General features: G+C 35.3%; 1 protein-coding gene across 1 annotated transcript in view; it reads left to right on the top strand.

Moving 5' to 3' along the window:
• Positions 1 to 4,328: 4,328 nt before the first annotated feature.
• The window catches only part of LOC115230668 (disorganized muscle protein 1), a gene marked incomplete at its 3' end in the record, with an annotated part of 34,882 nt that continues 19,802 nt past the window's right edge, over positions 4,329 to 19,408 (top strand). The window contains exons 1-3 of the mRNA XM_029800806.2: positions 4,329 to 4,349; positions 13,630 to 13,772; positions 16,068 to 16,223. Coding sequence (XP_029656666.2) covers positions 13,697 to 13,772; positions 16,068 to 16,223 — 232 coding nt within the window. The remainder of the gene's footprint in view (positions 4,350 to 13,629; positions 13,773 to 16,067; positions 16,224 to 19,408) is intronic.

The raw sequence follows: 19,408 nt of genomic DNA, 5'->3' as shown, positions 1-19,408 counted from the left end.
GTATGTGTGGGTGTGTGTGCGTGCGTATACAAGAAAATTACTGCTACACTCTCCAGATGCGTATAATAAAACTTTGGCTACGCTTTCCAATGAACTCTGTTGAGTTATTTCTACTTTCCATTTTTTTTCCTGATGTTTTCAAATTATAAGGGTGATTTATGGACACCCAATACACACACACACACACACCACACACACACACACACACACACACACACCTCTTTTTTTATCTTTTACTTGTTTCAAGCAGTAGACTGAGACCAAATAACGAGAATTAAGATTTCGTTAACAATGTGTGGTAATATTTAAGATTTTGAAAGAGTTTCAAGAATTCATATATTGGAAGCACTCCGTCGGTTACGATGACGAGGATTCCGGTTGATCCGATCAACGGAACAGCCTGCTTGTGAAATTAACGTGTAAGTGGCTGAGCACTCCACAGACACGTGTACCCTTAACGTAGTTCTCGGGGATATTCAGCGTGACACAGAGAGTGATTAGGCCGGCCCTTTGAAATACAGGTACAACAGAAACAGGAAGTAAGAGTGAGAGAAAGTTGTTGTGAAAGAGTACAGCAGGGATCACCACCATCCCCTGCCGGAGCCTCGTGGAGCTTTTAGGTGTTTTCGCTCAATAAACACTTACAACGCCCGGTTTGGGAATCGAAACCACGATCCTACGACCGCGAGTCCGCTGCCCTAACCACTGGGCCATTATTATCAGGCTGATAGTGTCTTTCTTCAAGTGTGAACAGTACCCATATGAACATTTTAAATTCTGATGCCTTTGGGTTTCCTGTCGTTTGACCATAAAGTGCCATTTGTTACTATTCCCAAAGCTTCGATGGCAGAATCATAAGCACGTCGGGCAAAATGTTTAGCGGCATTTCGTCAGCCTTTACATTCTGTGTTCAAATTCTGCCGTGGCCAACTTTGCCGTTCGTCTTTTCTAGGTCGATAAAATAAGTACCAATTGATCACTGGGGTCTTAATCGAATTATCCCTGCGCCAGAAATTGTTGGTCGTGAGCCAAAATTTGAAACTATTCTTCTTCTTATTATTATATAATGTTCCGCTTATATCTTTATAGATGTTTGCTTATTTCGTGTATTTAGTTCTTGTACTTATTTTATTGTGGCAAATCTGTTTACAGATAGCATGCCATATCACTTCTGAAAAAAGTTAGAAGCTAATAGACAATTTTGCTGGTTGATGGCATTATACACAACATCATTCAGATGTGTTATAATGCAACCGTTACTGTCGTAAACACTGGTTAAGTAGATTCATAGTTCTTTTATTTACCTACTCTATAGTTACTAACCTCGACTCCTCTTTTGACGAAAGCATGTCTTTCTAAACGAGATGCAACCAGCAGAGTTCAAATCCGAAAAAATCAAGTATCTGTATCACATATGATTACCATGTTCCAATTGACGAATACAACTATAGATGGATATCTATTTTTTCTTTTATTTTTCAAGTTTCGGTTCTAAATAATTAACGATGTTAGTTGTTGACCTACCCAATACGACCCAATGTCACAAGTTGCACTGGCAGATACACAACAAACAGAATATCATTTATTCAATATGAATATGTGTTTGGTCTACTAATTTTCTTCATGTTGTATCCAAATTGTTATTATAATATGCGATACAGATATCAAAATCGATATAAATTGGCTCAATTATTTGTTCTGCTTTCGAATGTCATGTATTCATTATGAGTAGGTGTGTGGTCTACTAATTTTATTAGTGTTCATATGTTGTCACTAGAACATATGATAGAGATATCAAAATCAATATAGATTGACTCAGTTCTTTTTTTCCTTCTGGTTTCCATTGGCAATACAGATAGTGCCGCGGTTATTTTTCATGTTATGACATTTAATTTGACAATATTTTCGAATGTCCGGTGAATTATTTCATTCGTTAGTAAGAATATCATCAATGCTAACACATACAAAGAAAATCATTATTTCATTTAAAAAAACAACTTGCTAGTGCAAGTGCTACCAGTTGAAAGATCTGCATACTGGATACTAGGAAGTTTTTGGAGTCACCAGGAGAGAATGTGCGCCGTTTCGAGACCTTCCTCTCGACGGTGTTATTGCGCACCGGACCCCTCACTGAAATGAGGCCCAGCTTATTAGACCAACTGGTTATTAAGTTTCACTCAATGTAAGTTAGTCATCGTAAGATATCTTGTCGTAGAAGAGATGACATGCTGAAATAAATTTCATTCTCTGTCCTTGCAACGGCAAATTACTTGGCCGTTCGTTGGTTCATATGACTTCAAGAATTACTTCCGAAGTATAACTTTGGGGTTTTATTTATCACAAGAGACGTCAATAAAAAGAATGGGGCTACGTTAGAATATTTGAGTTAACTATGTGACTCTCTATCAATATCTATAAAGCTGAAATGCGTAAAAGTTGTTTGATTTCTTGGTTGTTTGTCTCATTTTGGGATGGGAACGGTTTAAGGGGCGATAGATAGGGTCGGATTGGCACCAAAATTTACACGGGGGGGGGTAAATGGGATGGGCAATGGTGTGAGGAGGGTTGCTAGTCGCTCGGGGCTACCGTTTGGTTGCCATCACCACCAAAACCCGAGCGAAGCACGGGTCAAAATAGTTAGTCATAATTATATAACTCAATTACATATCTGTAAAAAAAATCACAGAATACAAATATATCTAAAGCGCTTAGGGGGTATCGTTTTTGGGGGTCCGTACAAAATATTCTTCTTCAGGAAGTTTGGAGGAAATGACTGTTGTAAAAACTGAATTTATTGCTCTTTACAAACGATTTTGCAACCAAAGAAGAGAGACATCTCTACATAAAAATACATAGATATACGTGTATGTATGTCTGTTTGTAAAAATATGTGTGTATATATACATACATATTTTTACATGCATGCATGAATTACTTATTGTTGAAACGATCGAAATGAATGAATAGATGTAATACAATCACTTCCATTCTTGATCCTACTATATAAATAAGTATATATGTTATGTTTATATGTATGTATGTGTGTATGTATACATGCATGCATGTACTTTATGCTTGAAACAAAGTATTGTAGAGAGCAATATATAACATTATATACAAATGTTTTGATAATATTTTCCTTCTTAATTTCATATTTTCCATAATGATTAAACTAAATAATGAAACTGATGAAAATAAATCATTATAACTTTCTAAAGAAAATTTGGTTATTTTACTCATCGTTTTTCTGCTTAATGATCATAGCAAAGAACATAGATTCGCAAACTAGAAAGGCTCTCAAAATATGATTACATACTTTATATAAATAAGCATAAACCCTGTTACAAATATTTCTGTTATCTTGTTTAGCAGCTTTCGATGTTTATTCTTTCTAATTTACATTTTAAACAAGGTTTCTGTTGTCTTTTTATACATACCTTAAGTAACTATATGCTAAGTTTTGTAGTGGGTCATTTATACATACAATACATATTAAACTGTCAAACGAGTATTCTGTGTACATCCATATATCAATCCATATATATATATATATATATATATATATAAATAATATTAGGGAGTATAACTCCAAACTTACAGGGAAAAATTAAATTAGAGATAAAACCGCTATTATGCAATTGAAACAATGATAGACATAATTTTAATTTAATTGTAATTCGAATTTAATTAAAGCGATGAAACGTACGTAGTTTTTTTTACTTATTATATATTGATTACTCATTTTTATCCTTTTTGTGATCTATTTATATTTTTTTTAATATTTTTTATTTGTTATTTATGTTTTGGTTTATGTCTTTCGTTGTTTGAATTGCATAATAGTGGTTTTATCTCTAATTTATATTATATATATATATATATATATATATATATATATATATATATATATAGTTTTGTATTTGGTTTACAAGATTCTTTATGTGAATTCGAGTGTTGAAATAAATTTTGTTGTGTCTAGGGAGAGTCATTATGCCAATATTAGTAAAACACGCACTGGTTCAATTTCACTCCTTTGTTAGTCAATTAGTTAAATATCCAACTAATTAAACGATTGTTAGATACATATATGTGTGTATACATACATGTGTGTATGTGTTAAACACATATTATGCATATTTACATACAGTAATTTTATATTTATATAGTCATTACACTTTTTATTTACTTGCATAGCTCAAGGTATAAGATTTTGTTTTTTCTTGTTCAAACCATTGAAATACAAGTATATTTGTTAAATATTCTGTCTTTAGATGTTTCACTATTACTTTTCTTTTGTTATCATATTATTAACAAATTGTTTATTTATCTTTTGCAGGAGGAGCCCAAAATCAGTGAGTACATTTAACTGAAAATATCACCTCTCTCTCTCTCTCTCCTCTCTCTCTCTCTCTCTCTATATATATATATATATATATATATATATATATATATAAATCAAAATAAGCAACAAGGATATCCAGAGGTAATGCAGTACGATCGTTTCATGCAACACCGTTTAATTGAACAATGCAATCATTTCATTACATCAACTTAAAATGAAACGATCGTACTGCATTACCTCTGGATATCCTTGTTGCTTTTTTTATTTTAATCACCTTATTTTGAAATTGTATGGATAATACCGTACATTGCTTAACGCAAACGTAAAAATTATACTTTCCTGTGATTAATGTAGACTATTTTGAAAGCATGCGTGTTTTTAAAAATATTCAGTTAAACTGAGATTTTATGATTTCTTGAGCAAATCAATCGTGTTTGAACTTTGTAGTAAGTTAGCAAAAAATTTAAATTTATATATTCTGTGCATTTTCCTTACTTCTGAATTTCAAATACAAACTTCTAATCCCGCCAAATATTATGGTTGTCTCCCTCGTTTTAACTGTTCGCTACGGGACTCTACTTTTGGTATGTTTACGTACCCGTAACTTAGCGTCTCCACAAAAGAGACCGACAGAATAAGTATCGGGCTTAAAGTAAGTACTGGAGTCGATTTGTTCGACAAAAATCCTTCAAAGTATGCCCCAGCATGGTCGTATTCAGAATATCGAAGCATGTAACAGATAAAAAATAATTTTCAAATTGATCCCCATTTGAACTATTGTATATTTGTTCATCTTATTATCCAAGTCTCTCTGAAAATGGAAATAATTAAAGCATTTTATGGAAACCCTATTCTAGTGATGTCCACATAAATTGCCATTGTATGACACTGAATATTTCCAAGATAAAAAGAATCTGCTCACTTATGCAGAATTAGAAAACTTGCTTCACTAAATATGTATCTCTGAAAAGATTTACATTTAATACTTTTAATACCGCAATATTTTACCAAATTACCTTGTAATTGCATTATAATGAGTGAAGATACGTGGCTTTGGATGCTGTACTCAAGATCACAAGGTCACTGATTCAATTTCTGGACTGGGTCCTGCGTTGTGCTCTTGAGCAAAACACTTCATTTCATGTTGCTCCAATTCACTCAGCAGTAAATGAGTAACCTTGTTACTGGCATCCCTTTTAGGGGAGGTGTGATAGCAATCCCTCATACGCCATAGAAACCTGGTAACCGGCCCTATAAGTCCTGGGACTTGGGACAATAATGTCTAGGGTTTTATGGTGATGGTTTATTATGAAAAAGAGAGTGCTTTACAAAACTATCTTTAATCTCCACCTGTTGGAAAAATTCTTAGATTCTTCCCTGAAAATTGATTGAAAACAAAGTTTGGTGAGTTTGCGCTGAAATCCTGTCTCATGACACCAGCACCTCATTAACAGTTGAACCGCTACGAAGCTAAAGTGAGACCAATAAGAGACTATTGCTCCCATTCATACAAACATACAAAACTGCATATACCCAAAAGCTCATCTGATTGATTGGCATGCAGACGCTGACCAACACCAGTGTTTGGTTCACAAACACTGTTGTCTATCCTTTTTCCATTTTTCTTTCTTTTTACTGCTATTACATTGGCCTCTGATCCTTAGAGTTGGCTACTTTCCTGCTAACTCCTCCTCTCAGGGACTACCAATTCATTCATTTCTTCTTCGCTAAGCACTCATATCGTAACACCCGACCCCCGCACTAATCACTACATTCAGTCTGTTTTTTCCTCACAACGCCGGTCCTCTGGAATTCCCTCCCTGCTCATATTTTAAATTCAGTCAGCAACTTGCAATTATTTAAGAGAAACATTAACTCTGTCGATTTAGCTGGTTTTGAAGAGGATGAGAAGGCAATGAATACTAACATTTCCGTCAAATTAACATTTCTATCGTCACTTTCTGCTCACTAAGGATTGTGGGGCATGTACTCAGTACTCAGATTAATATTTCTTTGGAGTTTAGGTTTATACTTTTAAAAATTTGTTTCTTTCTATCTACAAAATAATTATTAAATTTTAATGATGAACGCACCTCGAAGTCATTAAAATAAATTATATTAATTATACTGTCATTCTATCGGCATTCTGTATCAATGATAAAATTCAATTAAATGTATTTTTATTAATTGTGTAAAAAAAAAAATTAATAAATGCGCCTTTTTAAAGCCTAGCCAAGCTCATGGGCCCGATTTCCTGGTTTCTATGGCGTATGCGTTCCCCAGCTGAACGGGAAGCCAGTCCGTCGCAGAGTTACTCATTTTTGCCAGCTGAGTGGACTGGAGCAACGTGAAATGAAGTGTTTTGCTGAAGAACACAACGCGTCGTCCGGTCCAGGAATCGAAACAACAATCTTACGATCATAATGCTGACACCCTAACCACTAAGCCACGCGCCTCCACTATTAATTGTGTAATGTCAGTGTTTTTTAACGTCTACATCAATATTTTTGCTTTTCCTCAAATAAAACACTGAATTGTACTTAAATAACAAAATGGTACAATTGAAAGGTTAATCCAGAGAAGAAATTAAGGATTAAGTATAAAATGAGAATGGGTAACGTCTAAAATTTATACTATATATAAATAAGGAATTTGACTTATGGTACTATGCTTATCTGATCAAAGTTTAACCCTAGCATCTATTTCCACGCCGCATAAGTATATATAACATTATATATACAGTCACAGATGTGGATATTTGAATAAGGCGTTCTTCGCTACCATGTGGTTTTGAGTCCGATGCCCCTGCACAGCTCCTTGGACAATTGTTTTCTAGCCTTGGGTTGACTGAAGTCGTGTGAATAGAATTTGTCCTGGAAAATGTGTAGAAGCTCCTCAATTGTATACACAAACATACACACGAGTATTCTGCCTGTCTGTTTATTTCCCTATCTATCAATCTATCCATCTATCTGTGTGTTTGTGGCATAAATATCATGTCTAACCACAAACTCATCGTTAGAATGTATTAAAAAAATACAAGAATGGAATTCCTGCCTTTTAAGCTACATCCTGCTTAACTGCGAAATATATTTCAGACAACCAACAAATTTCATTATAAACACGGAAGTGGTATAAAAGTTCGAGACTTGAACTTTTATACCAGATGCACAAGTACTACACTTTCTTTTTGGTTGTTTATGCATATAGGCGCAAGAGTGGCTGTGTGGTAAGTAGCTTGCTTACCAACTACATGGTTCCAGGTTCAGTCCCACTGCATGACACCTTGGGCAAGTGTCTTCTACTATAGCCTCGGGCCGACCAAAACCTTATGAGTGGATTTGGTAGATGGAAACTGGAAGAAGCCCGTCGTATATATGTATGTGTGTATTTATATATAGGTGTGTATGTCTGTGTTTGCACCCCGCCCCAGCATCGCTTGACAACCGATGCTGGTGTGTTTAAGAAGTAGGCTTACAAAAAATAAGTCCTGGGGTTAATTTGCTCAACTAAAGGCGGTGCTCCAGCATGGCCGCGGTCAAAGCGTAAAACGTGTAGAGTATACTTCAAAGAATCACTGTAAACTCATTCTAATGCATTTCACTAAAGAAAATTTAGAAAAACACTGATTGACACTACAACATATTTTATACAGAATTCCACAAATGAGAAGATTTATTATGAAATATTATGGAATATTACTAATAGCAAAATACAATCCAAACATCAAAGCACACATAAAGCATATGTAAATGGATATACAAGGAATCTACAAAGAGTTAACCCATGAATAATTTTAAATCTAGCATGACGATTTTATCAGTTATATAAGTATTTTCACGATCCTTTGCAACCTACTGCAAAGTATGCGTACACCATAGCATTATTATCATTTTATTGTGATAATGAGGTCGAGAAAGTTTTGAAGGGTTAATTTAAGAGAACTATTGTTTCAAACTAAACATGAAATAATAATAAGGAAAGATGGAAAATATTTGATAATAAAGATAAAACACGAAAGCAGTCTTGTCTTTAATAAAACTTGTTTGGAAGAAAATTTGTTCCCTATTTGCACACACGCATGTGCACACGTGTGTGCATGTGTGTAATCATGAACATATTGTTTATAAAAGTGGAAGCGCAATGGCCCAGTGGTTAGGGCAGCGGACTCGCGGTTTCAATTCCCAGACCGGGCATTTGTGAGTGTTTATTGAGCGAAAACCCTGCTGTACTCTTTCACCACAACTTTCTCTCACTCTTTCTCCCTGTTTCTGTTGTACTTGTATTTCAAAGGGGCCAGCCTTGTCATACTCTGTGTCACGCTGAATCTCCCCGAGAACTACGATAAGGGTACATGTGTCTGTGGGGTGCTCAGCCACTTGCACGTTAATAAATGAGTTGCGACATCACTGGTGCCAAGCTGTATCGACCTTTGCCTTTCCCTTGGATAACATCGGTGGCGTAGAGAGGGGAGGCTGGTATGCTTGGGCGACTGCTGGTCTTCCATAAACAACCTTGCCCAGACTTGTGCCTCGGAGGGTAACTTTCTAGGTGCAATCCCATGGTCATTCATGACCGAAGGGGGTCACAACTTACTACAAAATTGTTTATAAAGTATGTTGTCGTTTATGTGTATAAATATAAACAACAAAGATATTTAGACCACATATATACGCACTTATATGTGTGCGCGGGTTTATAGGTACATTCCACTCGCGCACATGTTCCCATTGTGTTCTCTAACTTGTTGCTGTTGTTTGTTCCTTCTCGAGCCACGCCTGGCTTATAAGGGCCGGTTTCCCGGTTTCCTAAGCGTATAGGTTCCCCACCTGGACAGGATGCCGATCCGTCGCAGGTGAGCGGCAAGATGCAGGGGAAAAGAGTGAGAGAAAATTGTGGCAAAAAAGTCAGCAGAAGTTCGGAGCCGTGTGGAGCTTAGGTGCTTCGCTCATAAGCACACACATTGCCCGGTCTGAGATTCGAACCCGCGATCCCTCGACCGCGAGTCCGCTGCTCTAACCACTAGGCCATGTGCCTCCACTTTCTGTAAGTTAGTGGTCAACAAAGATCAATAAAGTTAGCAACTCCCTGAAAAGGGTATTGGGACTAATGAGGATGACTAAACTCTTAAAGACAGCACCCCAGCATAACCAAAGTTCTATGACTGAAACCAATGATCTTTAAGTATTAGGCAAGCTGAAATCTACGTCTTTCATTTTGTTTTGACAGTCTCAAAGTTTGATTACATTTATTTTGCAAGTTACAACCTACTACTATCAATTATGTTTGCTAAAAAATGCAGCCATGCAGTTTAGTTAACCACTCAAATTTTCCTAAATAATACAAAATCAAAATATATTAAAAATATCATTTACCATAGTAGAAAAGAACTATAACCCTATTTTCTAGTTATACTCTTTTACTTGTTTCAGTCATTTAGTCGAGCAAATCACCCCCAGGACTTATTCTATCGGTCTCTTTTGCCGAATCGCTAAGTTACAGCGACGTAACCACACTAGCGGTCAAGTGATGTTGGAGAGACAAACACAGACACACACAAACTTATACACACACGTACATATATATATATATATATATATATATATATATATACGGCGGGCTTCAGTTTTCCTTACCAAATCCACTCACAAGGCTTTGGTCGGCCCGAGGCTATAGTAGAAGACACTTACCCAAGGTGCCCCACAGTGGGACTGAACCCGGAACCATGTGGTTGGTAAGCCACTCCTACGCCTACAAGTTATGGTAAACATTAGCAAATATTATTTTTCAAAATAAGTTCAATATTTTTAAAGAGTATTAAATAGAATTTCTTTTCTCAAAAAAAAAAATATTCTATGAAATGTATCATGTTGAATCTGAGAACAGTTATGAATGAAAGTAAGCTTTTAAATACGTATTTCCTCATAACTTACCATATATTTGACTAATAGCGAATATGTAAACATCTTCAGTTCCAAGATAGATGTGTAATGGTGTCAAGTCAGAAGGTTACAACTGCTTTAAAAAAGTAAAGGATGTAACTAAGGTTCTATATATTTAAAATTTCTATCCAGACCAAATATTAATAATGTTTAACATAAGCAATCTATTGTTTCTAATAAAAGCAGTAAACAAAAATAATAAATGCGCCCTTTTTAAAGCCTAACCAGGCTCATGGGCCCGGTTTCCCGGTTTCAATGGCGTATGTGTTCCCCAGCTGGACGGGACGCCAGTCCATCGCAGCGTTACTCATTTTTGCCAGCTGAGTGGACTAGAGCAGCGTGAAATGAAGTGTTTTGCTCAGGAACACAACGCGACGCCCGGTCCAGGAATCGAAACCACAATCTTACGATCATGGTGCTGACACCCTAACCACTAAGCCACGCGCCTCCACAATAAAAACAGTACAAAACGAAAACATTCAGTATTCACCGGATCACTTTGGTACAATGGTAGAACGTCTGACATGGATAGAGAATATATAGGCTTCAGACCCATGAGTGGCCTTCGACTTCTCTCGCCCAAATATATTTTGACCCAATCTCTAAACGTTATTATTTATAGCTTTATCTATTTCACATTCCACTGTCAAAAATAATATTCAGTATCGCTTTTTCTCTAAATAAATCATATACTTTGTTTATAATTATATAATTTATATTCTTGTATAATGTATGAAAGTACATTAACCTTTTGATGAGAGTAATGAATAACGATTTCTTTGAAGTTTAGATGTTTACTTCACATTACTATAAAAATAAATTAAAAAGGTTTACTTCCTGTGTTGTTTGTAAAATTTTAATTATTTACCACCAATATTTAGCAATATGGAGGCGCGTGACTTAGTGGTTAGGGTGTCAGCATCGTGATCGTAAGATTGTGGTTTCGATTCCTGGACCGGGCAACGCGTTGTATTCTTGAGCAAAACACTTCATTTCACGTTACTCCAGTCCACTCTGCTGGCAAAAATGAGTAACGCTGCGATGGACTGGCGTCCCGTACAGCTGGGGAACACATTGTGTAAAAAAATTAAATAAATGCGCCCTTTTTTAAAGCCTAGCCAGGCTCATGGGCCTGGTTTCCCGGTTTCCATGGCGTATGCGTTCCCGAGCTGAACGGGACACCAGTCCATCGCAGCGTTACTCAGTTTTGCCAGCTGAGTGGACTGGAGAAACGTGAAATGAAGTGTTTTGCTCAAGAACACAACGCGTCGCCCGGTTTAGGAATTGAAACCACAATCTTACGATCATGAGGCTGACACCCTAACCACTAAGCCACGCACATCCACAGATGTCTGCCAAACAGAAACTAATTCATAGGATGTATACTGAACAGAGAGAATCTAACCAACCTGCACTAATAAAAATATTTTATAGTTTTGATAAATGTTTATTAGAAATTCTGAAGTCATTTACTGTGAACAATAACATACAAAGAAGCATATTTATAAATATTATTGCTGAAATATTTCCAAATCTTGCCACAGATGGAATATTAGAATACACATATTCTTTTATTTAAAAAATGTGAATGCATAATATGGTTTTGTACGAAAATATCGTTCTTACAAGAATTATAAACTAGTAATGACAATAACCTTTACAAAACTATAGTATCAGTCGAAAAACAGTTCTTAATAGCTGTTAGCAATATTGATTAAGAAATAGCAACAATCCCTAATGTTTTGTAATTAAGTGAATACTAAATGTTTAGGACATCAGTATGGATGCTTTGGTCTTCCATAGCTTTCCTATGGTTGTTGAATCTTAAACAAACTTGCTGTAGCTACCGGTTTGTTTGTTTGCTTAATGGTCATAGCATTGAATTTTCTATGTGGTAAGCAAAGTTAAATTAGTTAAGTGCTACATGTAATAAAATTTTAAGTACAATTTGAAAATTTGAGCATCTTTCATAGAATGTGTGTCCACTGTGTGAAGATAATATTTTACTTAAAGTAAAATATACTCCATTTGTGTAATAAATGCACTGAAGAATTGTGGATATTGTGATGGAGCCAAAAACTTTTTCTTCAATGTTCTAGTTGTATTCTAATTATAAAGATTATATTACTTTTTAAATGTATACTATCCATGATGCAACTAGTTGATTTAATTTTTATGATGATGATGATGATCATCATCATCATCGTTTAACGTCTGGCATGGGTTGGACAAATTTGACTGAGGTCTGGAGAGTCAGGAGGCTGCACCAGGCTCCAATCTGATCTGGCAAAGTTTCTACAGCTGGATGCTCTTCCTAATGCCAACCACTCCGAGAGCGTAGTGGCTGCTTTTTACGTGACACCAGCATGGGAGCCAGCCAGGCAGGCCTGGCATCGATCACATTCAGATGGAGCTTTTTACATGCCACCAGCACAAAAGCCAGTCAGGAGGTACTGGCATCAGCCATGATTGGTTGGTGCTTTTTATGTGCCACCGGCATGGAAGCCGGTCAGGGGGCACTGGCCACAGCAACGATAGTGGTTTTACTTGACTCAACAGGTCTTCTCAAGCATATTATATTGTTCGACGCATCAGGGCTAGACATACGTAGCTGCAATCTCACTTTAGTTGCCAGGTCTTCTCAATCTCCAAAGGTCCCAGTCTCCCATCATTGCCTCTGTGAGGCCCAATGTTCAAAGGTTATGCTTCACAACCCCTTCCCATGTCATTCTGGATCTACCTCTTCCACAAGTTTCTTGTACAGTTAAGGAGTGGCCCTTCCACACACAGCTGTCTTCATTCATACATAAGACATGGCCATACCAATGCAGAGGCCTCTCTTGCACACCACATTTGATGCTTCTTATGCCCGACTTTTCTCTCGGGATACTTACACTCTGTCGTGTATGCACACTGACATTACACATCCAGCAGATCATACTAGCTTCATTTCTTTCAAGCCTACGCATGTCCTCAGCTTTCATGGTTCATATTTCACTGCTGTGTAGCATGGCAGTTCACACATATGCATCGTACAGTCTACCTTTCACCCTGAGCGAGAAGCCCTTAGTTGCCAGTAGAAGTAGGAGCTCCCGGAACTTTTCCCAGGCTATTCTTACTCAAGTTGTTACACTCTCAGAGCAGCTACCCCCACTACAGACTTCGTTGCCTAGGTGGTGACGAGAGAGAAAAAGAAAACTTTATTGGGATTTGTCTGCTATTACTGGAATTGAAAAATATGAGATATTTATGAAATTTTAAAATAAATATAGTTAGCTTTATTTCTGTTTAGATATAACAACTTAGTGATGAAGCTTATATTTAAAAATCTTTAATTCTTATCTACAGACAAGAGGGCTTGGCACCAAATTTCACTACCAAACCAGCAACTCGCCAAGTTGGTAAGAATCTTGTGATGGAATGTCAACTCAGTGCAGATCCAAAACCTACAATTGAATGGTTCCGTGATGACACAAAATTAGCAGCAGGAGGTAACTAACAAACTATCTTAATATTAATGAATATTTCCTTTATTTCAGTGTTTTTATTTGTAAAAATTTAGCAGACTCTCAGCCTAGTACAGATTTGAAACCAGATACTCAGTCACTAAATTGCTCCATAAACATCAAACTGTAACCTAATATTTTAAAACCATACTATATAATTCCAGTGGATTTTATTTTATTTTTCTAGCTGATCATATATGTTCCAGCCATGACTATCCCACCTTTTCTATTATTTTTCAATAGTCTCTAGAACTACATTTTCCAATATATATCATTGCTTTTTTTTTTAGTATAGTAGGGTGGGATCTGAGAAGCATTTTGCTGCTTTTTGTAGTACAACAAGCAAACAGATACAGTTTCCCAACTGATAAAGGCTTGAACTCTTGTCAGTTGTATTTACATTTTAGCACTGTTTTCTTTCAGTCTCATTCACTTATTTTCACAGATATTATGCCTTATACACAATAGTTTTTCTTTTAATTATAATTTGCTAATGTGAAAAAATTATAAGCTATCAAGAAGTTCCAAATTCAAGCATATAACACTTGTGGAAAATTATTGTTTAATATGTTCATTGGCATCTTAGCTTTGACTAGGACAGTTTTTTAAATGCTGGCAATTTCATATTGCAAGGGCAAATGCTTTTACAAACTTTCCTTGCACTAAACAATAGTAATTAAGGAAGTTTATTTACATATGAGCCAAAGTTCTGAAACAGTTAGTGTTATGTAAACTTTAGTGATTAGTACAGTGGTTTAGGAATTTCAACTGTGTTTCGTGGTCTGCTACCACAAAAGCTCCTTTATAGGATCCAGTTAGCTCAAGACATTATCAGGAAGAACTACATCCGATTTCGGCCCCTACTCCTCTACCGTTTTGACATGGCACCCACCCCTCCCCCTTTCGGAGGTGTCTTCAGCTCTGGTGTTGGGCGCATGTCTTCTTTCTTCTTCTTTCTTCTGTTCCCTGACCTCTTCGATGTAGCGTCAAGGAGTGCCAGCGGGCGACTGACTGTCTTGTCAATTTTTTTCCCTTTAAATACCTGCTGCTAGGCTCCAGCAGGCAGCCCCAGCAAGTTGTCATGTGACACTGTCTCAACTTTAACTGACCAATGAAGGCATGTAGTCTTAGCCCACGCATTCTCTAAATGAGACTGTCACCTGTCAATCAGCGGAGCTAATTCAGTGAGAATTTTAGAGATGAAGAATTATATACATTATTTATATTATTTACCTTATTTACATTTGACAGATATTTCTTCTCATCAACAACAAACAAGATGAGGACAAATATCCGTCAAATGTTAGTGTTCTGACATAATCACACTGGAAAGCTACTTTTAACATAACCTGAGAACACACTTCTTACAGAGTCACACAAGGAATCAGACCTATAGAGTGCAAGAAATTAGTGTGACATTAATGCTTTCATGAAGATCATAAAAGATGTGAGAATGATCACAGATAAAGCTGATTGTTGATATAGATTTCTGAGGTAGTACCAAATATTTGTGGAGGCACATGGCCTGATGGTTAGAGAAGCGGACTCATGGTTGAGGGATTGTGGGTTCGAATCTCAGACCAGGTGATGTGTGTGTTTATGAGTGAAAACACCTAAGCTCCATGCAACTCTGGCAGAAGGTAATGGTAAACTTCTGCTGACTCTTTCGCCACAACTTTCTCTCACTTTTTTCTCCTGCATCTAGAAGCTCACCTGCAACAGACCAGCGTCCCATCCAGGTGGGGAACCTATATGCCGATGAAACCGGAAAAACGGCTCTTATGAGCCTGGCATGGCTCAAGAAGGAACATATAGCAACAACAGCACCAAATATTTAAACAAGCATAAGTGAGGTGAAACTGGTATAGTTAGGCATCAAAACCAGGTTGCAGATTTTGTTCGCTGGAACTTACCAGTAACCCGCAATCTGTTAATGCATTAATATTTATATGACATGTATCTAATATTGCTATTAAAGAAGATTACCAAAATATCAGTTTTATGCAATATATGTTTTTTATCAAACTATTAGTCTATTTAATTGCCTTTGAGAATTGTTATCTGCTGAATCTGTTTATGAAGAGAAAATTTGGACTACAATATAAGCTGACAACATTCATAACAATATGTATCTTAGTAGTTTAAATAGACATTAAATTTCAGCATATAGAGTATTATTAAGATTTAATAACAGTTTGAAATTCAAATCATATTAATACTTCTATAAGTAAAATTATTCATGTTATAAAAATATGTATTGATACAATTATTTCCTTTCAGGCAACATTACAATGCGCATGGATCCGAAAGGGCCCAAGGCTTATGCCCTCACACTAGAAATAAAAAACGTTGGTAATGCTGATGCAGGGTCTTATAAAATCGTGGCGAAGAATGATCTTGGAGAGAGCAATGCTACCATTAAGTTGAACTTTGATAGTAAGTATGGTCCAAAAGATTCCCCCCCGAAAATTCATGTTTTCATCTTATAATTTTAGTGTTCATTAAGTTAATTATAATTATTTACTACAAACTAATTCCGTATACACAATTTCTATGTTTTAAATTGAGAAGTCTCATAATTAATTGCAAAGTGATTACTCTTAAATGTAATGTTGAGGAAAAAGCACTAAATAACAAAATTCATTTCATATTAAATCAAAATATGAATGTTTGACTTTGGTACAGTTGGGGGTATGAACAATTTAATCATCATCACTATTTCACTGCTCTTAGCTTATCAATCTGACAAGGATAAAACAAAAAGTTGATCTCAACAGAATCTAAGCTCAAAGCAGAAGTTGATCTCAACAGAATCTAAGCTCAAAGCAGAAATTGATCTCAACAGAATCTAAGCTCAAAGCAGAAGTTGATCTCAACAGAATCTAAGCTCAAAGCAAAAGTTGATCTCAACAGAATCTAAGCTCAAAGCAAAAGTTGATCTCAACAGAATCTAAGCTCAATGCAGAAGATGAACTCAACAGAATCTAAGCTCAAAGCAGAAGTTGATCTCAACAGAATCTAAGCTCAAAGCAGAAGGAGACAACACTAATTATCACAAGGCATTTAGTTGGGCATGCTACCATACTAATACATTATAAAACTCGGTCAAATTAATTCAAATTCATTCTCCTCATTCAAACCTTATCAAACAGATATACTTCATCATGATCACAATCAGGGACTGGAAAGAGTTAAGAAGTATAAGAAAATTACAACATAAAAAAATGCCTTTATAAGCAATATATAAATGTAAATACAGAAATAGTTTGACATAATTGATTTATCCATTAAATGAATAACTGATAGCAGTTAAGTGTATATACATACACTCACGCTCTTATAAACACAGTGTAAGAACACACAACTTGATGTTAGTCTGATGAAGTGTCACTCCAATATAGTCAATCACAAATATTGCATAACTTTTCACATAAAATCACTTACATGTAATGGCATTCGAAATGGAGTGGTTACAGTTGTAATCCATGATAAAGTTGTGTTCAGTTACTTATATATATATATATATACACTGTGTATAGACTTGATATTTGGAATGACCAATTTCAAATACTATTGGATTTTACTCATAAAGTATTGGAATCTTACATATATACCATTCTGCCTAAAAAATGGATCTACAACTTCAATTTCCCTACATATCTCACATTTATTTTCTTTCCTACACCTCACTCTCTATTTTGTATCATATCTAAATTAACTATTACTTAACTATTCTCTCACACCATCTCTGATGAAGGTATATAATAAATATCCTGGAAACAGCTGTAAGACCTTCTATATATAATGTTCTAAAATCTACTGAGCCTTGGTTTTTTTATCTCATTACGAAAAAAATTATATATATATTTATAAATATATATATGAAGAGCCTTCAGGATCACAAGGCAACTTCACTACTGCTATCACAATAAAATGTACCCAGTACACTCTGTAGAGTGATTGAACTGAGAACGGCATCCAGTTATAATATCAAAACCCAAAATAACACATACAAATGAGATATCATTTCTGATTGCCTAGGAATGCAGTAATTTTAAATAACAAAATGACTTGGCCAATAACAATCCATCAAATCCATACCGGTATGGAAAGCAGATATGAAATGACGATGATGACTCATTAAACAGATCTTGCTAATTTACATACATATATATTTGTAAATAAATATCGAGCAAAGTGATGTTTTGTTATGCATAAATATATATATATGTGTGTGTGTGTGTGTGTGTGTGTGTGTGTGTGTGTGTGTGTGTGTATAAAAGAAAAAAGCCTTATACAACATAGATTAACTTTTCAATTGCAATGAGACTTCTCTATCATTACCATTTTCATTAAATGTTTTTAAAATCATGCATCATTTATTATTTATATTTATATATTATTATTTCTGTTTTTCCTTCACTCATTAGCAATAGTGGCATACATATATCTATAGCTATATGTATGTACATATACAAATATATATATGTATATATATATATATATATATATACACATATACATATACATATACATATATATATATGCATATATGTATTTGGTACATGCATATATATATATATATTCTTTGCAGTGGTTAAATGTCAGTATTTACACCCAAATAATAAATGCTGAACTTTAACCATTATTACAAAATGTTATATTAAAAGAAACCTGTGAAAAAAAAAAGTGGTGGTGAGATATTGGTTAATTCCTGAGTGATGGATTAACTTCAGTATGCATGCAATACCAACTAAATTTTGGGGAATATCATAAATATATGGAACTTCAAAAAAATAAGTAAATAAAATAAACAAATGGATAAAACAACAACAAAAACAGGAAATCATAAAATTTGTTGTCATGTTTTATACTGTAACTTTAAGAAAGATTTACGACTATTCCATGACATAGTGGATTGATGAAGTCATTTATAGAATCAGTTAAAAATATACTATATTTGAATGGAATATATTTTTCATTGATTCTTTTCACCACATTGTTCATTCATAAAATCATATTCCTCTAATTGTTATATGTTAAATGAACCCCCCCCCAAAAAAAAATGATTATGGAGACTAAATAAAAATAACTTCTGCATTTGTGTTTGATGGAAATTATTTGATCGAAATTGCTTAATGAAAATATTTAATTATGTAACTTAAAAACGTGACAGACTGTTATTTTAAAACTTGAAAACAAACTGAAATTACAAAGTTCTCTGCTTGAAGAAAATTTTATTGCCAAATGCAATATATTGATAAATGGAAAACCGTACACAACAAAAACTTTGATATTAAGGCGCCATTTTCTATAATAGGTAGCTTAGCTAATCCTAATTACAACATAATCCTCTCTGTGTGGACTCTCTTTTACTTGTTTCAGTCATTTGACTGCAGCCATGCTGGAGCACTGCCTTTAGTCAAGCAAATCAACCCCAGGATTTATTCTTTGTGTGCCTAGTACTTATTCTATCGGTCTCTTTTTGCTGAACCACTAAGTTACGGGGATGTAAACACATCAGCATCGGTTGTCAAGCGATGATGGGGGAACCAACACAGACAATAAACACATACACACACACACATACGCATATGACAGGCTTCCTTCAGTTTCCGTCT

Source organism: Octopus sinensis, unplaced genomic scaffold (genome assembly GCF_006345805.1).
Source record: "Octopus sinensis unplaced genomic scaffold, ASM634580v1 Contig16120, whole genome shotgun sequence".
Lineage (NCBI taxonomy): Eukaryota > Metazoa > Mollusca > Cephalopoda > Octopoda > Octopodidae > Octopus > Octopus sinensis.
Note: the sequence above shows the minus strand (reverse complement) of the source record. Positions and strands in the feature narration are given on the sequence as shown.